General features: G+C 30.9%; 4 protein-coding genes and 1 long non-coding RNA gene across 5 annotated transcripts; 2 read left to right on the plus strand and 3 right to left on the minus strand.

The window, feature by feature from the left end:
* Positions 1-1,921: 1,921 nt before the first annotated feature.
* Positions 1,922-3,602, minus strand: LOC112695508 (NADPH-dependent aldehyde reductase 1, chloroplastic). Its single transcript, XM_025747861.2, has 4 exons — positions 3,442-3,602; positions 2,973-3,349; positions 2,322-2,680; positions 1,922-2,216 (listed from the first exon to the last, which is right to left on the minus strand). Exons 1-4 carry the CDS (start codon positions 3,541-3,543, stop codon positions 2,194-2,196), a joined length of 861 nt encoding a protein of 286 aa, XP_025603646.1. The 5' UTR covers positions 3,544-3,602; the 3' UTR covers positions 1,922-2,193.
* A 1,077-nt stretch (positions 3,603-4,679) lies between these two features.
* On the plus strand, positions 4,680-5,625 carry LOC112695509 (uncharacterized GPI-anchored protein At5g19250). Its single transcript, XM_025747862.2, has 2 exons — positions 4,680-4,839; positions 4,919-5,625. Exons 1-2 carry the CDS (start codon positions 4,764-4,766, stop codon positions 5,446-5,448), a joined length of 606 nt encoding a protein of 201 aa, XP_025603647.1. The 5' UTR covers positions 4,680-4,763; the 3' UTR covers positions 5,449-5,625.
* A 3,921-nt stretch (positions 5,626-9,546) lies between these two features.
* LOC112695510 (serine--tRNA ligase) lies at positions 9,547-12,382 on the plus strand. The gene is made up of 7 exons (XM_025747865.3): positions 9,547-9,930; positions 10,007-10,274; positions 10,445-10,638; positions 10,751-10,854; positions 10,933-11,116; positions 11,244-11,423; positions 11,906-12,382. The coding sequence occupies exons 1-7, from the start codon at positions 9,727-9,729 to the stop codon at positions 12,113-12,115; spliced, it is 1,344 nt and encodes a 447-aa protein (XP_025603650.1). The 5' UTR covers positions 9,547-9,726; the 3' UTR covers positions 12,116-12,382.
* Positions 12,383-12,792: 410 nt separating this feature from the next.
* On the minus strand, positions 12,793-13,397 carry LOC112695511 (uncharacterized). The gene is made up of 2 exons (XR_003150407.3): positions 13,173-13,397; positions 12,793-13,091 (listed from the first exon to the last, which is right to left on the minus strand). It is a non-coding gene; the product is annotated as an uncharacterized lncRNA (long non-coding RNA).
* A 2,023-nt stretch (positions 13,398-15,420) lies between these two features.
* Positions 15,421-18,522, minus strand: LOC112695512 (uncharacterized). Its single transcript, XM_025747866.3, has 6 exons — positions 18,098-18,522; positions 17,964-18,003; positions 17,578-17,658; positions 17,206-17,398; positions 15,907-16,174; positions 15,421-15,824 (listed from the first exon to the last, which is right to left on the minus strand). Exons 1-6 carry the CDS (start codon positions 18,146-18,148, stop codon positions 15,618-15,620), a joined length of 840 nt encoding a protein of 279 aa, XP_025603651.1. The 5' UTR covers positions 18,149-18,522; the 3' UTR covers positions 15,421-15,617.
* Positions 18,523-24,112: the final 5,590 nt, after the last annotated feature.

The raw sequence follows: 24,112 nt of genomic DNA on the forward strand, positions 1-24,112 counted from the left end.
AGTATTAATAAATAACCAACTTAAGTTGGTCGAATTGTCAACTCACTCGTTTGTTTAAATAAGTGTCAAAAGTTCGAATTTCATCTTGTGCATGCAATAATTCATTGACCAATGACAGATCCTTAAACAAAATTTAGATCTGCCATAGATTAATCCTTAATATGTAGGGTTAAGGAATACCATGAACAACAAAAAATAGTATTAATAAAAAATTTTACACTGTAAACGAGATATACACTTGTCGCGTCCACCTATTTTATCTTGTTTGCACTGTAAACGAGATACATGCAAAATTATTTTGATAAATATTTTTTAAATTATTTATTTCAGTAATTATTATAATTAATTTATTTATTAAAATAAAAAATCCAAAAAGAGAAGATATTAGGTAATGAATTTTAATTGTATCAAAATTTTCTAAAATTGAATTTGTAATTCTTATTATTTTCACAAAAGAATTACTTAGCATTAATATTAAAAATTAAAATCTATATTAATTAAATGGATCCTAAACACACCATTATGGCAAAACTATAACTCTTATAATATCTTACCTTCCACGTCAAAAAAAAAATTAATTTTTGATTAAAAATTTTGAAAAAATTTGGTACAATAATGAAAATGAGTACCCAAAAAAAAAATATAATTCTTTTGAATATAATACTTGAAAATTAAATATGAATCCTGATAAGATTACGTACATTTATTATGAACTAGAAAAAGGGAGTTAAGACCCCAAAGATGACAAATAGAAGAAGGCTAACCAGCTCCTCTTATTTTAAGAGTTTTCTGAGAATCAGAAAGTAGAGCATGTACAACATCATCAGGAGTTGGCCTCTCAAACAAATGAAAACCTATAAGGTATCGGCTATAGCTGTACAAATTTTACTAATTTGCATTCATGGGTAACCATCTATACTTAATTTTCTATGCAGCTCTCTAATATTAGAGTTGAAATTAGTCGGTGAGATTTTAGAATGTTTCTAAAGTACATATTAAATATGTGATAAAAAAACCAACTTGGGTGGCTAGTTCAATCATTTGTTTAAATAAGTATTTAGCTCGAATTTGACTTGTGTATACATTGTTAATGTTGCAAGTGTGAAGAGTATATAAAATTAGTCAAACATTAAAGAAAATAAAAAAGAATGAAGAGTTTATAAGATGAGAGACCTATTAACTTATTACTGTAAGATTTTGAGTTGGATGTAGTATCTTCTCATCTTATATTATCTCATCCCGAAATACTGGTAGTGGAGGAGGCGAGGAGCTATGATGCAATACTAAAAGTTCTCAAATTTAAGTAAGTGTTGCCTTTGAATGCTGAAGTTACTTGGGTTTTGCTATTATTATCAGGTAACATTATAAGCTTCAAGTCTCGTAACATGACACACATGAAGGCAAACGTGTCACTGAAAATGCTCATAACTAACACCAAAGTAGGAAGGAACACAAAAGCTCAGAGAGGATGTTAAGGCACCCGGAGGCAATGGCTTTTGTGTTCAGTGCTGTTGATTCTATCAGCAAGGAATTGACCTTGATTTTCCAGTCACCCGAATCAGACGATGCTCTCTCTGTAACCGAGAAAGAAGAGAAATGAACCAAGGTCTGCTCCAATCTGTGGTGGTCAGTCATGCCAGAATAGAATCTGTTTTTAGAACTACATTGAAGTACAAGTTGGTTTCCAAATTAACCGGAGCTGGTGGTGGTGGCTGTGTTCTCACACTTCTTCCAACATGTATCCTCTTTATTCATGATCCTGATTCTGATTCAAATTGTCGTTTTAAGGTTTTCCATTATATTTCTGTTTTTATCTTCTCGTTTTCTGTTGTATCTATACTATTATATAAACACCAAGTTATATGTCCAACACACAAGCATGATAAGAACTGCATTATTTTCAGGAAGATTCTCTGCATCATTATATGTTCAACACACATATTGATCATCTATATTATTATTAGTGGTAGTGTTACACACTTACACTTTAGTTTATCAAAAGTACTAGCTATTTTCTTAGGTTTCTGATAGAAAGAACAAAAGGAAAAAGCAGAGAGAAGCTGCTGTGTACATATATTTATTCACACGGTACTGAGGTATTGACTGCTCTTTTACCATTCTTACATAAGACAAGAACCATAACAAAACATTACATATCGAACTTCGTTATCACTTGTGAATTTCCATCATTCTTCAACCGTTGACAATGGTACCACCTGAAAAAGGCCAAGATCACAAGAACTGTAAGATAAAAAGCGCATACCAACATAAGCCTGATTAAGAGTATAGTGTAAAATATAAACTATTATAGAATTATTGACCGTTGGGGTGGAGGACTTGGCCGCTTATGTAAGAGGAGCACTCATTGCAGGCAAGGAAAACATAAGAGGGAGCCACCTCAATAGGCTGACCAGTTCTCTTCATTGGCACATCAGAACCAAACTGAGCAATCTTTTCTTCACCGAAAGAAGCTGGTATCAAAGGTGTCCAGATGGGTCCGGGGGCGACGCCATTGACACGAATTCCCCTGCTCAGAATCTGCATTGAGAGTGCTCTTGTAAAGGCCACAATGGCCCCCTTGGTTGCAGTGTAGTCCACCAGTGTAGGGTGCCCCTTGTATGCATTTATAGATGTGGTGTTGATGATGCTGCTTCCTTCCTTCATGTGCTTCAGTGCATGCCTACAAATACACGAGGTAATTCTGTTACATAAATTATTTTTTTATCACTAATATGTTTACTATTGTAATTATTTAAATATTTTTGTTAGTGAGAGTTCGTAAAGAGTCTCGGATATAATAACTCAACAAATAACTCAACAAAGATATAATAACTCAACAAATATTTCGATATAATAACTCAACAAATATTTTCGAAAGGGAATTTTTCATTATCTTTAACCAGGAGAAGAATTCATTTTTTTCACTCTTCTCATTGTTTTCCCTCTAAAATTATTGCAGTTATAGTTAGTACCTGGTCATGAAGAAGTATGAGAAGATGTTAGTGCGGAAAACCCTTTCAAGCCTTGGATCGTCAATCTCCTCAATAGTTATATTCTCGTACTGCTCAGCAGCATTGTTGACCAAGATGTCAATTCTGCCATAAGCGTTGACCACCTCTTCGACGACCTTCTTGCAGTTCTCATCAAAGCCTAAGTCAGCAGCTATGGCCTTGGGGGCCATGGCATCCTGAGTCTTGGCCCTGTTGATCATCTCAAGGGTGTCCTTCGCGTCCTTGTCTTCGTGGCCCTTGACGTAGGTGAAGGCCACGGTGGCACCCTCCAATGCAAACAAGTTGCATACAGCTCTTCCTATTCCGGAGTCGCCACCCGTTATTACTGCTATCTTACCCTGAAACATTATTACTTATATCAATCTAATAGATGATGAATTAAACATTCTATTATAATTATGTATTTACAAAATAAAATTTTGTTTAGTACTTGAAGTTTATTTGATGGTTGGTAGTCAGGGGAGGTGAACTGGGGTGTTGGATCCATGACGTGTTCTTTCCCTGGTTGTGTGTGTTGCTTCTGGGAAGCCATTTTCTGACGACGAAGGATTTTGGTTCACTGGTTGTGTTGTGTGTGTCATGTTGCATTGCATATGTAATGTAGTTGGTGGTGATGATGATCCAGCACAGCAAGTGTGACGGTGATGAAAGGCAGGTCTATACAGATGTTGTTTTATGATGCCACGTGGCGAGAAGTGGGAGTAGGATTGTGTTTAAGTGTCCAAATCATCTCATGCAGTGGCCACGTGAAATTAAGTTAGGTTTTCATCGGTGGTGTTTAACTTCTAGATGTCTTCATTGCATTACTAATTATTAATTGTTACTAGGCGAAAATTCAAGTGCTGTTAATTTGGTATGAGTTGAGAATCGTTAAATAATTTAATTAATTTAATTAAATTATTAAATTTAGTATAAAATTAATAATTAAAAATTGTTAAATAATTTAATTAATTTTATTAAATTTTTATTTAATAATTGGGAGCTACTTAAATAAAGATGTTAAAAACGTCTTTTTTTAAAGATGTTTTTTAAAAATTAAAATTTAACACATATAATCAATTAAATTATATTATTTTTATTAAAATTAGAGTGGACAAATCAGTTTAGCACAAAAATTAATAAATTAAATTTTGAATTGGTGTAAATTAATATTTTTTATAAAAAATTACTATAATATCCTTATTATAAAACACAACTAAAATATCTCTATTATATATATATATATATATTAATTTTAAAAACTTTAAATTCTAACCTTATAACAATAGAGAAAAAGGGCTAGAATTTAGGATTTTCAAAATTAATATATATAATAAGAGTATTTTAATCATTTTATATAATAGGAGTATTGTAGTAATTTTTATAAAAAATAATATTAATTTAGACATATTCAAAATTTGATTCACTATTCATTTATCAAATTAATTTTTCTGACCTAATTTTGATAAAAATAACATAATTTAAATTATTATATGTGTTAAATTTTAATTATTAAAAAATATCTTTAAAAAAAGACGTTTTCTGCGTCTTTATGGAAGCATCCCCTTAATAATTTTCTATTATCAACTTCACTGTATTAAACTCTAGAACATAGCTTGCTTTGCATGGATGCCACGCGGAAGAAAAGTCATTTAACACTTGTCAGTAACAAAGTCTCTAGTTCTTTTCCGATCCATTTCTTCTAACTCCAATGTACTTGTTCTTCATCAACAATACTAGTTTTGTTTACCAAAACAGAGAGAACAACACAGCATGGCCTCAATCAAACTTGGTCTACTGTTCCTTCTTCCAAATCTTCTACTCCTTTATACTCCTGCACACTCTAGCGGTACTTTAATAGATTTAATTACAAAGTAGTTGGTTCTTTTTACATGAAAATAACTAATAACTATTATTTGATGAATCAGATAAGGAGGAGGAGAGTGTTCTGAAGGGAATCAATAGCTTCAGGCAAACTCAGAATCTTCCAACACTGAACAAAGTTAAAAAGGCAAATTGTTTAGCTGATGAGATCGCTGAAGAAATAGAGGACGAGCCATGCGAGAACGTGAACCAGTTCTACCCGTCAACAAGAACTGGTGCTGCCTCCAGCGCAAACATTCCAAACCTTCAAAAACACGTAGACAAATGTGACATTGACATTAACACCACCACAGACGGTGTGATTCTACCAGTTTGTGTGTCCAAATTGGAACCCACCGTTGTGCTCTCTAATTACACGCATTCTGATCGCTATGCACGGTTTCTCAACAATTCCAGGTTCACTGGGGTTGGTCTTGGTTCTGAGGATGATTGGATGGTTCTTGTTCTCACCACCAACACTTCCTCTGGCACCTTCTCTGCTTCTCATGCTGCTGCAGCAACTTCTGGCATCATTAAGCATGCCGTTTCCATGGACTTTATGTTCTTCGCTTTGCTTTTTCTTCTCTTGTTGTAGTAATTAATAGTATGTATTAGCTTTAGTTAATTAGATTCAATGCTTTCTGTTTCTTTTGGACTTTCATTAGTTAGAGTTTAATCCAAGGTGTAATTTGGATTTGCTGTATGTAATGTAAACTTGATTTGGACTCGCTAATTTAATTATCTGTTAATTAAGATGTGTAGTTTGATTTTAGATACTTGATTAATTAATTAATATGGTCATGAGAATTTGATTTATATGCCCTGCATACCAACAATGATAATATTTTACATTGATCCTTGGAGGTTTATCCTGATTAGACAATTGTGGAAAGGGAGCTACTCAAAGAGATAAAGAGCTACTCAAAGAGCTGCGCGGATAAATACTCAAAGACCGTCTTGTCTAAAACGTTTTTTTTTTTAATTTTAAAAGATATTTTTTAGTAATTAAAATTTAATATTTTATTTAAAATATTTTTTTAAAAGATATTTTTTAATAATTAAAATTTTACATATATAATTAATTAAATTATATTATTTTTATCAAAATTAAATTAAATAAATTAATTTAATTAAAAGATGATGAATAAAATTTTAAATTGGTCTAAATTAATATTATTTTTTATAAAAAATAATTAGAATATTTTTATTATAAAAAATAATTAAAATAATTCAATTATAAATTTTATTATATATATATATATATATATATATTAATTTTGACAAACCTAAAAGTTTTGTCGTCATAAGATTAGGATTTAAATTTTTGTCGTCATAAAATTAGGATTTAAAGTTTTTAAAATTAATGTATATGTATATAGAAGTATTTTAGTTATTTTCTATAATAAGAGTATTATAGTTATTTTTTATAAAAAATAAATTTAGATCGGTTCAAAATTTAATTTACCATCTTTTCGATTAAATTAATTTATTTGACCTAATTTTGACAACAATAATACAGTTTAATCAATTATATATACTAACATCTTTAAAAAAACGTTTTTTATCTGAGTGGTTCTCTTGTAAAAATGTATTATCATTGCATTATTTGAAACTTGATTCTTTTCGGTAATATTACAGAGAGAAAAAAGAAAGCTAGAATTTGGTTTATTTAACTTTTATTAATTGTTGTGAGATAAATTATGACTATTTTTAACTAATTTTTTTTGTTACTAAATATTTTCGATTATTTTTAGGAACGATTATTGATGGTTGAACTTCTAATTTGAAGTCATACGTATACTTAGTCACACATCTAGAGTCGATGCTTAAACAGAGCATGCTTATGGTTAATCAAATAGAAGTTTTTTAGACAAGCAAGTATAGAGGGTTATAGAGTAAATATACATAGTTGTCTCTGAGATTCGCACAAATACTCAATATAATTCTTAAGATTTCGATTTTTCTATGGTAGTCCTCCAGATAGAACTCCGAGTACTCATAGTGGTCCCTAAGCATATTTCTGGTGATGAGTCATCACCGGAACGCTTACGTGGCGTTATTTTGCCAGACTGGAGCTGAGCTAGTGCATTTTCAATTTAGAGCAATGCTAGGGCCAGCAACATTTGTGATTGGTAGCCATCAACTAGCCATCAATGATGATTTGATGGTGTGAGATTAGTGTGAGATTTCATCCAATGGCTCATATTTCTCTGCTGGTTACATGCTGGCCAAAATGCAATAAAATTGCTGGCCCCCTAGACTTTTCCTTCAATTTATACCCACATTGGTCCCTCGCAGTTGATGTTATTGTACAAAGTCCCGCTCCTGCACGCTTCACTCTCCCTCTTCCTCGCGTTTTTCATCGCATTCTTTAGGCTCCCAATTCTCTTTCTTTATGCATCCATCCTGATGCCCAACCCTCCACCTCCAACGGCCTTCGTGCTGCCATTCGCCACTCCAACGACCCCAAAAGCCCTGTTCCCGACCTCATAAAGCGCCCCAAGAATAAGGACAAGCACGATTTCGACTAGAAGAATTTACAGATCTTCAGGCTCAGACTCGACCATGCTCATATGTGTATAATCACTACTTGTGCCTTGTGGATTATGGCACATTGGTAGTGGTGTATTGTGTGTGTGATATGGGAGGAACTTTGTTCTTCTAGTATTTTGTTTCTGATGCTTTTGCTTTGTGTATTGTTAGCATGGAAGAGGTAAAGAAGAGCATGCATGCCTTTAGCACCACCACCCACACATAATTTCAGTGCACTGTTGACGAAACAACATCTGAAAATTTCAAGGGTAATGTTTTACAATTCATGTAGTTGTCTTTGTGGCTTTGTGTCGTTACTTGGTAAAACATTTTTGGATCTTCTTGGTCTATTTTATGATTTTTCATCTTGTAGGATTGTCTGGTATTTTTTGGGTGTTGTCAAATTCGTATATAGATGTTAAAAACAAAGACTATAGAGGTTAAATTCGTTTATGGAAGAGGAACACAAGCTGTTTGATGAAATGCTCAAACGAAATGTTGTTTCATGGATGACTTTGATTTCTGCATAGAAGCTCTCGATTTGTTTGACTCCATAAAAGTTATGGGTTCAAAAACAAACTATATAACAATGCTTGGGATTCTATTTGCACGTAGTCATGCAGGACTGGTAAATGAAGGCTGAAACTACTTTCGATTTATGAAGAATATTTATGGGATAGATCCTGAAATAAAGCACTATAGTTGCATGCTTTATCTTCTTGGAAGAGCTGGGAAGCTTGATGACATGGTTAAGCTAATTCAGGAGATAAATTGTGAGCCGAATGTTGTAGCATGGAGGACTCTGCTTTATGCTTGCAGAGCCCATCGAAATGTGGATTTAACCACATATGCTGCTAAAGAGCTTCTAAAATTAGATAGAAATTTTGCAGCTTGTTTTAATTTGTAACTCCTGCATCTATACAAAGTAGATGGTACCATGAATTCCCCCAACCAGTTTTTAGTTCCCACAAAGATCAAAGAAAGGGTGTATGGTTGTTGCTGTCTCTTGCAAGACTATGATATCAGCAAGAAGCTGGAGCATGCGATCAAGAGAGCGATGAACCAGAAGAAGAGATGAAATTTACGAAAATTTGGGGATTTAGGGTTAGATATAAAGGGAAGGATCAACGTGGGTACAAATCGAAAATTGACCAGCTCAAATAGCCATTGGATCCCTCCAGCGTGGTAAACAGAGGCCACGTCAGTGCTCTGGTGATGACTCATCACCAGAAATATGCACAGTGACCACTTTGAGTACTCAGAATTCTCTCTGAAGGACTAAAATAAAAAATTTGGGATCTTGAGAATTACATTAAGTATTTGCGCGAATCTCACGAACGACTATGCGTATTTACTTAGGGTTATACAAAGTTGTGATACAATCTCCCTCTTTTTCACTTTTTTTTTGGGGGATGTGCTTACATTTTTTTTAGTTGAACTTATAACTTATTGTTAAAAATTGAAATTAATAAATTAATGTTTGGTATTAGTGGAATCTTAGTCTGGAAATATTTGATAACAAAAAAAAATAGTTTAAAAGAGTCAGAACTTACTTTATTTAGCATTTATTATTTATTGTGATAATTAATAAATGTTAAATAAGATAAATTTTAATTTTTTTTGTTTCTTTAACATTATCGATCCTAGTCCTGGCTAAAGTGTTTGCAGTCATGATTAAAATTTTTATTTAAAATTGTATTAAATTTATTAGATCAGATCGAGTATTTTATATATATATATATATATATATATATAATATAAAATATATTTAAAAAAAATAATTTTTTATTAGAATAAAATCTTTTTTATTTTTTAAAATTTATTTATTCTTAAAATATTATTAAATTAATTTTTTTAAATAATAAAATTAAAATAATATAATTTATATAAATAATAATTATTAATTAAAATAAAATATAAATATAATATATATTATTTATTTATTATGTGATATCTGCTATCTAATTTTATTAGAGTGCATATCAGATTATATCCAATTGAATACAGATAATATTATGAATTTGTGATTCGATTCATGACACTTTTAGTCTTTATATTTTCATATGATATTTTTAATTATATATTTATTATATTTATTATTATTTAATTATTTTATTGATAACTAGTAAATATAAAATAGATTAAACAATAATTAAAAAATATAAAATAAAATATTTTTGTGCTCAAATGTTTTTGGGATACATGATAGTTTTCACTTTACACTAAGGAAGTGGTCTGGTAGAAGAGGAAAAAGAATAACGCAATTACGCAACACAAAGCTTCTTAAACCCTATTGCTTTTGGGAAGCGGAAGCACCAGCAGCGGCGGCGGAGGGTTGAAGATGTTAGATATTAACCTGTTCAGGGAGGAGAAGGGCCACAACCCTGAACTCATCCGCGAATCTCAACGCCGTCGTTTCGCCAGCGTCGAACTCGTCGATGACGTCATCAATCTCGACAAGGAGTGGCGCAAGCGTCAATTCGAGCTCGAGACTCTCCGCAAAGACTTCAACAAGATCAACAAGGAAGTCTCCAAGCTCAAGCGTGTACGCCACTACTTCACTCTCTCAATTCCATTCATTCATTTTCTTCAATTGCATCATTTCTTCAATTTTTCCCCAGGCTGGTGAAGATGCAACCAAGATTATTGCCGAATCGGAGGAGACTAAGAAACTCATTGCTGACAAAGAGGTCGAAGTTCGCGACACTCTCAAACTCTTGAACTCTAAATTGGAGAGCATTGGAAACCTTGTCCACGATTCTGTTCCCGTCAGTGATGATGAGTCCAACAATGCTGTCATTCGAACGTGGGGAGAGAGGAGGCTCGAGCCTAAGCTAAAGAATCATGTCGATCTAGTTGAGCTTCTTGGAATCGCAGACACAAAAAAAGGTCACAACTTTTCTTTTTATGATCTTCAATTCAATGCCTGTATCTATTGTTGTACCATTGGACTAGGAGTTGACTTTAAATTTTTAGCATGTTGAGTTTTGATTTAGACTATGTTATTACATGGAGCATATCTTTTGCATTTCAACGTCATGTTGCTTGATACATAACAGGAGCTGATGTTGCTGGAGGTAGAGGCTTCTATCTTAAAGGAGATGGTGTTCGTCTTAATCAAGCACTGATAAACTTTGGTCTTGATTTTTTGGAGAAAAGGGGATATACTTTGTTGCATACTCCTTTCTTCATGAGAAAAGATATAATGTCAAAGTGTGCTCAATTAGCACAATTTGATGAAGAGCTTTACAAGGTACCGCATATTGGTTAACATGTTTAAATCTGTGTGTTGAAAGCCCTGTTGTATTATGACAGTCACTAAAGCTTAAAATGAAATTTTCATCCCACCATTATTTGTTATGCAGGTAACGGGTGAAGGAGATGACAAATATCTGATAGCTACGGCTGAGCAGCCCCTATGTGCTTATCATCTAGATGATTGGATCCACCCAACCCAGCTACCTATAAGGTATTCATTGATCACATTTAATAATGCATGGTAAATTAAAAGAGTATTGTTTTTAACCTTGAAAAGATGGTTTTTTAGATATGCTGGATATTCATCTTGCTTTCGAAAAGAAGCTGGCTCACATGGTCGAGATACTCTTGGGATATTCCGTGTTCACCAATTTGAGAAAGTGGAACAGTTTTGCCTTACTAGCCCAAATGACAATGATTCATGGAACATGCATGAGGAAATGTTAAAAAACTCCGAAGATTTCTATAAAGAAGTATGATTTTGCCCTCATAAAAGCATGTTTGTTAATGATTCTACATACATTGGTGTGTAAATGGTTGGTTGTTTCGTACCTACGTTGACTTCCCAAACCCCTAATTCCCTTTCAATATTTGCTGCAGTTGAACATTCCATATCAAGTTGTTGCTATTGTGTCTGGTGCTTTGAATGATGCTGCAGCAAAGAAGTATGATCTAGAAGCATGGTTTCCATCTTCACAAACTTACAGAGAGCTAGTATCCTGTTCAAACTGTACAGACTATCAGTCCCGAAAACTAGAAATTCGATACGGGCAAAAGAAGGTCAGTTATGTTGAATATAGTTATCAATGTTTTGATATGCCACGTGTGGAATCTGATCCCACATCCCCTCAAATGCTATGTCATTACCAGTGTAGTAGCTATTTCTTACGGTCAAAGGAAAAAAAAAGCTTTAGTAATATTTCTCAACAATTTGGTAATAGCAGATTTCATTTCTGTTGCCTGGTATATGTCAATAATATTTATCTAGTGATCTGAATTCAGGATATGCATTATATCTTGTAATTTGTTAAGAGCAAATATTGATGATGATGATGATGACGATGATGATGCATGTGTGCCAAGAGTGGAGTTGTCTATGCATATATTTTGTGATTAGACTTGCAGGTCTCTGTATTCTTTTGTTGTGCTATATCTGAAATAGATGCACCTTTTGTTATTTAAGTTGAACGATATTTTGTTTGACACTTACCTATGCACCAATGATCTTTCATAATTCTAACTTATCCTCTTTGGTGTTGCAGAGCAATGAGCAAATGAAGCAATATGTTCACTTGTTGAACTCTACTCTCACAGCTACTGAGAGGACCATTTGCTGCATACTTGAGAACAACCAGAAGGAGGATGGTGTAGAGATACCCGAAGCCCTCAGACCATTCATGGGTGGAAAGACGTTCCTGCCTTTCAAGAACCAACCAGTTATTGAAGCCAAAGGGAAGAAATCAAAGGCCTAAATTTCATTTAGTCTCAATGATATTTATGAAAAAAGAAAATGTTCATTCACGATTTTGTTCAGAAAGGACGCACTTAGATATTCAAACTATAACTTAAGTTACTACATTGTAGAAGTCTTAACAAAAGTTTTATTTAATGACCTTATTCCTTGCTGGCTTGCATCACATTGTTGATGTGAATGATGATATTATTCAGCCCATCATGTTTGTAATGTTATAATTTTGGTTGAAGGGGCATAAACCTCAAATACTAGAAGTGTTGTGAGATTCTGAAGTCTTCGTGGTTTCTGTCTTGCAGGTCATTGAAATTGAACCATGTTCAATTTAATGGATCTGCGTCTATCCTGGCTTCAATTACAATTTTTTTTGAAAAGAGCAATACCGTCTGGAAATTTGGGACTAAACTATTGAAACAAGTTTTGTAATAGAATAATGACACACCAGATGCATTGTTGTGGTGCCCAATCTTTTTAGCTGGCTCTTAACAGAGTAGCATTCACGGTCATAGCTCTTTTAGGACACTCTTTTGATTTGTTCTTTTGGGAGAATGAACAATAAGAAACATCATTTTTTGGTATAATTTTTCTCTTGGTGCGCATAGTAACTAAGCTCAAAATGACCACGAGCTGAGGCAGTGATTATTATTGATTGTCGCTTAATAATACATACCATTACTATTAGAGCCTGGAAAGGGGATATTTTATTGCAAATTATTGTTGTGTACTATTGAATAATGAGTAATGACCAACAATGTTACAGGGTTTCAATAAAAACATAATAATAGACGTTAAATAAAATAAAATAATAAAATAATAACTTGCCAACATGAACAACCATATCTAGCTGTACAAATAGTATATCTACTCTCAACATTTCCCACAATGAGTGGCACTGCAGTTCAAATATTGAACCCCCAGATTCAAGATCTTATAACTTGAGCATCCTTAACTTTGTTGGTCAAATGATCTGAAACATGCTGTGATTCTTATGAATGATGATGACAAACAGATTATACATGTATGTAAGCTTTAACTTGAAGAAGTAGCATATCTACTACCTGTTGTGTAAGGGGTCAGGAGAGGATGGAACTTCTCTATGAACTGTCTCGAAAGAGTAAGAGCCTCCATCACCATCTGTTTCATTATTGTTAATGCAGCTTTTCCTCCAACATGGAGGAGATTGAAGAACATACTCATCCACTAGTGTTACTTTTACATATCTACCACCCAACACTCCATCTCTTAGAACTGAAACACTTAATAGTATCATCAATAAGAGACACCCCACTTGACTCCTTGATGAACTTGACATCATCAAGAATGAGAATGTGTAAGAGATAGTAGGAAAAAAAGAAGGATCTAATTAGTAGTGTCAAAAGCTCAAACAAGGTTAAGGCTCAACTAGATTAGTATTTTTGGTTATAAATGGGGCCAGTTTTTTCTCTGTTTCCACGAACTTCCACGTGTGAATCGGCCATAATGGAAACTGTAGTAGAGAAAGAACAAATGGTCAAGGTTGTGCCTCACTTAATTAGTAATATAATTACCGAATCACAGTTCATATTTGACCGTTTTTCCATGCGCCGTACTTAGCTAGTGCTCATATAATGAATGTTAATGTTAATCAAACAATACAAGAAACTAGAGTTTAAGCATTGATCTTTGGTGAAATAATGTGTACACTATTAGGTTTAGATACCAACCATTACATTCTTCAAAGTCAATTAAACAAGTCCATCATTGAACCGCAATTCCAGGATGAAGACTTTGACCCCTTTGTTTAGTTTATTATATGATGCCATTTTTTTCATACTCAAAGTCTAAAATTACACTTAATGTCTCCACTTAGCTTGTGTTATTTTTCTCAATGAAATTTTCTAATGCTAGTGCATCATTTCTTTAACTATGTCCTATGGTATCTTCACATTTTTAGCAATATCAATGTCTCACAAAACTAAGATATTTGGCAGTTGAAGGAGCAAGCGATTTCAGTATACAGTACATGGTATCTTTTTTAGCTCACGTTTTGTTTTCTAATCAGGCTTAACAGGTTTCGAGTGATGTATTTTAATAAGGGCTTGTTTGTTTCTTTGGAGTTGTTTGTGGCAGCTTTTACATTTTGTAGTATTGGGGTTCGCTTGCTTCTATTTAGCTGCATAGTTGTGTCAGAAATTTGTCATTAACTGATTATTAAAAACTTGTTCCAATGACTTGTGACCCCGAGCTTGATTTCAATTAACTGAATACTACTTCAAGTTGTAGACACTGTCTTGGTCGGTTCCTAATAGTTCTCAATGTTAATCGGGGCGAAGTTTATTGTCTCGACTCTCGAGTTTCTAACTTTAGTTGGCATTGGCATAAATAGATTTTTTTACTAGTTGCATTTTTACTGTTTTTGGTACCATAAAATATGTACTATTTGGACACATTAATTTTTCAATGTAGTAATACAATTACATAGGTGATGTTACTGGGACCACTTGGCCCAGAAGTGTGAGCATTTTGTGGTTTGTTTCTTCTTCGGGCTTCTGGCCCCTTATTTTACCAGAAAAGGTAACTATTTTTGGCATCAACTAGGTGAAAGACTTGTATGGGATTTGACTTCTGCTAGGAATTGCTGAAATCTGAGGGGATCATTAATGGTATTTGAGTCAAGTGATGGAGGCCATGACCCAAAAAAAAAAAAAAAATCAAGTAACGGAGGCATAATGATTATATTGTATTAGTAATTTTATTGTAAATGTCTGATATTCTTATTGGCTGTTGCCTCTTAAGAGAATAAGAGTTATTGAAGCAAACAAATAAAGTAGAAATCGGTTGGTTGGTAGAGTCTATTGACAACGGAGCATAGTTCATTAGGAGTAGTAATTTCTGCCTAACCTTGATGATTTTCGGAGCCAAATCAATCATGTCCAAGCATGCTAAGTTTGACAATTTGTCAGCATAGTTATGTAATCATGACATCACACGCAAGTGAATGCAAACGAACCGTCCATAAGACCATAACTACAATTTTTGGTGGGGTTCATTCAGTAGAGTGTTTTTAAACTATGCTAATTCATTATATTTTATAACATTTTCATTAAATAACATTATTTCTTTAAATCTAGTTAATACATTGACACATAGCACCATTGCTTCGATACTGACTTAGTAACTCGTCAACAAAAAAAAGCAGCTCCTTATTATGCCCTATGACACAGTCAGCTTGAAACTTTGAAAATATGCTAAATGTCTATATCGTCTTCACTCCAGTTTCCACTACATTAAGTGCTTACTGTGCCGAACCAGCATTTGCGAAAACTGTTTACAAATTACAAATGAGCTGGTATATTATCTGTCGAATAATTTGTGTAGTTGCAGTGTATTACACCTTGCAATGTCTAAGACAAATGCTTGTAGTTCCGAAAATCACAAGTTATTCGCCTTTATATTGCACAAATGAATGAATACATGATTTTTAATCTGTGAATTATATTTCATTGACACTATCCAGATTCCTGTCAAACTGATACTGTGAAGAGGTAAACCTTTAGTACAACGGCTAAAGCCAGCTGCAACAGAAAAATGCCAGCAACAATTAAGAACCACCTTTCACCTGCCGATACGATATGTGCCCGGAGATTAAGCGCCAGAAATGTCGCTGACATTAACCCAGCCACAGCTGCAATCACCCATCTAAATATCTCCAGAGGCACAATGGACATACACTGCACCAAACAAGGGGTTTCAGGGGGTAATATGATGGGAAATGCCAAAAGGGTGAGAAAAAAAGTATGATCAGCAACTTACCAGAGCCGGAATAAAGACAAACAGGGAATATCCATATAGACAGAGTAATTGGACAATGCCAGCTGGCACGGAGAAGTACTTGAGAATTACATATAGACAAAGTGGTACTATGGTAACATAACCATAAAACAAACCAGCAGACCAGGACACAAGATTAATGTCATATTCCCATTTCTCGTGCTTCAGCTTGTGTGAAATATATGTCACAAATGTGCTCATAGATGCCGCTACAAATATTAAGGTGGTACAAATCCAGAAAGGTCCATACCTGTGTATTTATAGTGAATGTGACAAACCAAAGTTACACGCAGACAAGAGCATAGAAATACAGAATTCATTTCCTTTTACGACAAATTATAAAACATGTCCACCAAAGTCTAACAAAAATGGTTAACAGCCTCTATGTAGGAAAATAGTATTTATATGGCTAGAAACTACACACATGATATTATAATGACTAACATAATGAAGAAAAGAAACCAAAGCCACATATAAAATGGTTAAAAACAAATAACTGATTTATGTTGGGGATATATTGGGTTATTTTACAATAAACCTTGACTTATGGATATTCTGTGTTCTAATGTTTATACTTTATACCTAGGAGATTCTAATGGAGGATAGTGTTGATCCATCTTATGCCTTTTGCTCTTCTGCCCATGATTAATCGTTACTAGAAATAGTTTGTCTGTCCAACCCCAATGCAGGAGTACTTGTTGCATATCAACTGGGATCAGTGCTTGATTACCGTTTATTGTAGTGGCACTCTTCTCCTAAAAATCAAGCTGTAGGACTCAGGAGCAGTATCTCTACATTATGGATAAATTGTTAATTACTAAGTTCATTTCTCCATTTGTTAGGCTCAACAAGACACTAGTGTTTCACTAATACAAAATCCGTAACTTCTAGCCAAAAGGTTTATTTGTTATTTGCGAAAGGTGATTTCCATAGTTCATGAGTGATGCAACTCATCACCCTATTTGAGATGCTTGTTTAAGAGATATCCATCGACCGCCAGTCTTCATGATGATAATGTGTCACACTAAAGAAATAGAAAAACAAACCCAAAATGCCGAACCACTATTGTATTTTAGGTTTTGATTAACAACTTATGAATGACTTCAGTTCATAAGGGAATATGATACCAAGGCATGACATGGCAATTCAATATTTTAGCTCCCTCTTTTCGCCAAACAAATGATATTAGCATTATCTATGTTTCGTTGTTTGACAGAACTCAACCATAGAATTGGCACCTAAATAAGTAAAGCAAATTAGCAAACAACAAAATCAACTTACAAATCAGGGTTGCTAGCAGTTTTTTCAGTAAAAGTTCCTCTAAACGGAAAGAGTGAGTCAATAATCCTCTCTACAACATCTGAAGTGTCAACATCAAAGAAGGGTTTGTATGTAGAGAGTGCAAACGTCTTAAACCACCCACTCTGCTGGGATTCATCTGAAGAACCACCAGATCCAGGTTTTGAAAATGTATCTGCACAAAACGAATGAAAATAATTTCAACACAACATCTTCCTAACCATAATGAACAACATTAATGAAAAACAATATAATGTAAACAATAAAATTACAAGTATATATACTTGAAAAATAATTGTTGATTATCAATTAGGAAAGAAAACAAATAATTAAAATCCTTAAACAGGCACATACCATCGGCATCACGAGGAGGCCTGGAACCACCGGTAATCTTGCCCTGTGCGCTAGACGGAGGAAATGTCTGGAGATTTGAATCTGAAAAGAAAATGAAAAAGTTCGGATCAGATCAACTATTATAAAATCAGCTCACAACACTTCAGATCGAAGGAGAATTGATTATCCAGGCTACACTAATAATTAATAACGGATTCAAAAGATCCTCCTTCCAAATTTCACATAGCTACGGCTAGTGCGATGATCTAAAATATTGAAAATGCAACGAATGAACATAATAATAATTAGAACCTGATCTAATAATTTAACGGAGCTAGAAAACCTTACGAATTGAGATGCAATTGGAATGAGAATTGAAGAGAGAAAGGAGAAAAAGAATAATGTACCGGCGAACTTAACAGCGACATGGCCTGAATCTGGAACCGCCTGAAAGGAAATAAGGAAATATGGAGAGTGAGATGACGAGACGAAACGAAACGGAAGAGTGAATGGAAGAAGAGAGAAGAAGAATAGCACTGACAGGAACAGATCCTGGCTGGTTATCAATGGTAGTGTATTTGCCTGACATCATCTTGATGTTCAGATCTGCCTCTCTTTCTTTCTCTCTGTTCTTCAATCTTCAACACTTTGAGAGTTTCAGCGTTTCAACCTTCACCGTTCTCTTTCTCGTTTTTTATCCCTCCACACCGCAAATTATCGCACCTCAGATCAGAACAAGTTCTTTTTTATTTTTATTTTTATTTTTGATGGAGTTTTGTGGAAGGAATATTAAGCTCCTCTTAGTTTTTCTTCGTCAAACATGGTGGTCAGTCTCGTAAATCAGTAAATGTCTCAGTTTTTTTTTTTTTTTTAAGGCAAAGGGGCGTGAATGTCAATGTCTTATTTAGTTTAGCGGGTATTTGATATAGCCCAAAACATTTTGAGGACCCAAAAAGAAAGAAAACTTCTTAATTGAACGGATATGTGTAATCTATATCTATCTATTATGTAAAAATCGAATTTCTACACTAAATGATAAAACAAACATAATATATTTCTAAAAATATTTTTGATTTATTTTTTTGACTCATCGAATACATAATTTATTATATCGTTTATTTTGATTCATTAATTTAATAGATGAGACTTTTTTAAAGTTAAGGATAAGATTCAAATTCGCAACCTCTAGATGAATATAAAAAAATTATACCATTTAAATTATAGTTCATTGACAATTTAATAAATGATTTATTAGTTATTACTTATTATAATTAAATACAATAAATACAGATTAATTTAGTTAAAAAAATTATTATCTTCTAAAAGAGTATTTTTTATTTATTTATTTTAATTCATTAAATTTAATCAATTATAATAAATTATTATATCAACTAATTAATTCAATCAATTATTTTTTATTTATTTTTAATTTAATAAATCAAATCAAATCAAATCTGATAATTTAGAGAATAAGTGATCTTTTAGGAACAAATTTAATCATTTACTCATTTTTAATTAGTTATTTTACTTTAAATCTTCATATATTTAGTATATTTCACTTTGTGTTAATCTCAATATCATAGTTATCTTTTAACTGTATAAAATTGGATAGTTTCTTTCAAAACATACTTAATTATATTATCTACAATATACAATAATTATGATAAACAAACAAATATAACTTGAATATATAATTTAATCTGAATTTAAAATAAGAGTAAAGTATCGTTTTTGTCCCTAACGTTTGGAATAAGTCCTAAAGTTGTCTCTAACATTTCAACCGTTCTATTTAAATCCCTAACGTTTTAGGGATCCGTTAACAGAATTGGCAGCGGAACAAAATTGAGATGATTTTGAAACGTTAGGGACTTAATAAATAGAAAGAAAACGTTCGGGACAAAGACGATACATAAAAATAAATTTTAATTTTATCTTTTAATAATATCAATTTTTTACTATACATATTATTCAATTATTTTTTAATTACATCTAAGTAAATTATACTTAATCACATTACTTTCATTCTAAATAAATTTATTTTATTGTCAAACTCTAACTTGTTATAATTATTATAATGAATTATGAATAACCTAAGAAACTCATTTTCTCATTCATTCAATTCTCTTGGCCAAGATTTTATTCATCTCAATTATTATAACCATGGATATCAAACTCTTTACTGAGAGTTGATGGATTTCTTATCGACTAATAATTAATTCTATAAGTATTTAAATCATACCTAATATCCATTCAACTAACACCCTAGAATATTAGGTGTGCGAAATCAAAGTATAATAAATATATTGTTAATTACTTTGACAGTCACATGTCAAAGAAAACTTTATTATCATGTTCATCTTGAGAACATCATATGACAAATACATGGTAATTATAACCATTAAAAATTCTCAGAGTAAGTCAGTTCAATGGTAATATCTCTATATGTACCATCTATATATATAATTTAATAAAGACGTTCTATTAATCTTCATTCAATGAAGACCATTATATACATATTGATCTATCCAAATTATTAATATCCTTACAATTCGCACGTAAATCGCACAAAATTTTGAGGGTTAGCCTCCAACATGTAAATCGTCACGGGTTCTGAGATTTAGATTCGAACATAAATCGTCTTAAGTTGTTGTGTTTTAAAAGTAAAAAGCGGAAATCATCACATGGTGAGACGATTTATGTTCAATTTGGTAAGCTCATTACCTTGAAACGATTTATGAGTAATTTTTTAGAAGACTTCCAAACATAAATCGTGGTAGAGTGTAACATTTAACATATAATCTAAAATACACAACCCTTGAGCAATTTATATATTAATAGAAATAGGAGATTTGCGTTTTAAAAATTGATTTAGGAAAATCTGGTAATTTTGGGGTCTTTTTATTTTATTTAAGAAAAAAAATTTTAAAAATACTTTGTACATCGTATTGTAGAATAGTATGGTTATTTATCTTTTAATGGCAATTATTGCTAAATAAAATAGTATAAAAATTGAAAAAAATATATTTACCAATCTAGGTGATAATAAATTATTTTATAATCGAATAAATTATTGCATAATAAAAATTGTTATTGTTTTTTTTTCACACAAACTAATACTTAAGGATAGTATTCTGGTGATGTTATCAAAAAATATTAACTAATTCAATAGCTTTTGTAATGACATAAATTTACAAGTTTTAAAGCTTAGAATCATGTCATAAAATATGAAATTTTAACCGGTAAAATATTAATCATATTGCTTTGATTTCAAAAATGAATATAATACTAACAAATAAAATTGTCCTGGATAAATTTTAACAAAAATAAATTTTTATAAGTATTGCTATCAATGAGTAATTGTTCTACTTTAAAGACAAATCCTTATATATTTTTTTTCCTATGGTATTTTTTGACTCGGCAGAATGAGACTAATCTACTGTATATTGAAGCTTTATTTAAGAGTCTTCGTCTAGCTAACAGGTTACTGCACACAAGGTAGAAATTTAAATCTCTGATACTTACTTAAACAAATGAGTAAAATAATCACTCAACGACTAACTCAAATTAGTTGACAAAAATATTAATTACTTTTGATGTTTTTAACACTGAATAACTTTATAAAATATTTATAGTGATAATTTTTATATATACTTTTTATTTAATTTTAATAAAAATTTATATATTTTTATGTATTATCCCGTACATGTCACAAGAACATACACTAATTTATACAAAAAAATACGCTACTAAATTAATTATTATGTATTTATATATAAATACGTATATAATTTAACTCATTTTTAATATATATTTTATATCTCAATATATATAATAAAAATATGAAAGTGAGTTCGTGTACACATTTTTTTAAATATTTTCATCGTATATTTATAAAAATTTATTTTTAACTTTAAAAATTAAATCTATGACTTTTTAATTTTTGTATAACATACTTATCTACAAATCTCAAATTTATCATCATCATCCATGACAATCTATAATAATATATAAAAAAAATATAAAAAGTTTGATATCCAATTTCTGTTTTTTATCTTAATTCTACCAATAAAGAGAAATTAATATCACTATCATTAAAAAATATCACAATATAATTATCAATTAAGTTTTTTTTATTTATTTACTTTTCTATCTCCATTGTTATCTTTTTTATTTCATTCTCTTCTTTTAAATCTTTATCTATTTTTATTATATATTTTTTTATTTTTCTGTATATTTTTTATTTATTAAATTAATTATATATTGAAACACTTCTATTTATTTTTTGTCTCCAAAGAAATTACAAAACATGATACTACTCATAATTGGAATTTTTTATTTAAATAAATAAAATATATATTTTAATTGTTAAAATAAATAATCATAAAATTATTGTCGAAATTCGTTCTCCAGGCTTATCTCGTTTATATTATAAACCAGATAAACATGTACGTATCTGGTTTACACCGTTAAGTGTATTTCGTTTACACTGCAAACGAGACTCTGAAAAACGACTTCGATAATAATTTTTATAATTATTTATTTCAATAATTAAAATATTTATTTTATTTATTTAAATAAAAAATTTCCTATGATTGAGTATGCCAAAAAAAAGTACAAGTTATCATAAAAAATTATATTTTCATGGAAACTATAAAAAATTATTACAATATTTTAATAATTTGTGGGTGATAAAAAAATTTATTTATGCTGAATTGAGTTAAATAAATTGTGAGAAGGAGACAGAGTATATATTTTTTGCAATCATATTATTTATATAGATAAAAAGAATAAAGTAATTTTTAAAAAGAAAAATATATATTTTATCATTCTTGACTTTTAGAAGAAATGAAAATAAAAAAACCCGTTAGTTTTAGTTGATATAGTTTAGTACTCTATGAGTACTCTCTGATTTACAATTAAGTCTCACTCTTAATAACAAATATAAATAAAAAATTATTACATACATACTTATATTTTTTGCTTTATTCATTAAAATTTTAATATTATTACTATTATTTGTTTATTCAACTAACTATAAAAATACGAAGAATTTTTATTTTTCTAAAATTTTAGAAAATATAGATACAATGAATTTTTGAATTACATGGTCTAAAATTAAAAAGATAATTTTTTAAATAAATATTGATTGGTAAAATTTTATATTCTTGTGAATTATTTTTATAAATTTTTAAATAATAAAAGTCATTGATACCATCAACGTAATTCTACATCATTATCATCATAGATTTAGTAAATATATAAGAAATATTCTTTAATTTAAAATTTAAATTTAATTCTATTTTAATTTTTTAAAAGTATTTAAATAAAAAATTAATTTTAACAGAAGTCTTTTATAATTAAAGAAAAATATATTTTTTTAAATAATAAAAAAAAAGGTGGTGGAACAAATCGCGTAATCGCTACTCCCATTCTGTTCTCTTCATGCGAGATGTACTGGTTGTGATTTCAAAGTGTGTTTGTGTCAAATATCATAATAAATTTGTTAGGTCCTTGAAGTTTGTTTCATTTGCTATTCAAACCTAAAGTTTGAATATTCTTTTTTATATTATTGTTGTTGGTTTGTTCTTTGTTACATGTTATTTATTATGCAAAAAGGTCATCTTCTGTAACTTTTTTATTCTTGCAATTCATTTCAACGTTGTTATTTTTATCTAGTTTGGGATCTTTACATCCTATGTGTAAGGGAATGAAATTTGGAAAAAAGAGTTTGTGCTTAATCCATTTGCTTCTACTTGTGTATATCATGCAGCGGTTGATAATGTTGAGAATGCAAATGTTTTTATGATTTTAAAAGAAATTCTCACTCAGAAAATTTTTTTATGAGATTTTTTTATCGATATAGCATTTGTTTAGACAAATCAAACTATTGTTTAGACAATATAAGGCCATAAAATTATTTATATAATTGATCTTAATACTGCTGAACCTGCTCAGTAAATTGTACTCATCCAAATTCTAAGCACATCTGGAAGGTCCACCTCATTTAAGAATCACTGTATTTATAAAAAAAGAGATTCTTCGAAAAAACTAAGAAGTTGCACATTCCATTCCAATTTAATCTGTAAATTAAAAAGTCTAAATTTTAAAAAACTAAGAAGGCACTAATTATAATTTTTAGGTTTAATTATTCTATTAGTTCTTATACTTTTATGAAATTTTTAATTAGGTCTCTATACTTTTCTTATTCAGGCTAATGTTATTTTTTTCAATAGAAATACATAATATTTTATATACATGTTGATTTGCATAATATTTTTGAAATTTTTTAAAGTTATTTTTAAGGTGTTGTTCACTTTTAAATATAACTGAAATTAATAATTTAATATGAATTGATAAATTATTTTATTTTATTCATTAAAATTACAATGTTATTACTATTATTTGTTCATTTAACCAATTATAAAAATATGAATAGTTTTTATTTTTTTAAAATAATCTTAGAAAATATAGATACAATGAACTTTTGAGCTACATGACCTAAGATTCAAAGATAATTTTTTAAATAAATATTGATTGATAAAGTTTTATATTCTTA

This window comes from Arachis hypogaea, chromosome 6 (genome assembly GCF_003086295.3).
Source record: "Arachis hypogaea cultivar Tifrunner chromosome 6, arahy.Tifrunner.gnm2.J5K5, whole genome shotgun sequence".
In the NCBI taxonomy this organism is placed as follows: domain Eukaryota; kingdom Viridiplantae; phylum Streptophyta; class Magnoliopsida; order Fabales; family Fabaceae; genus Arachis; species Arachis hypogaea.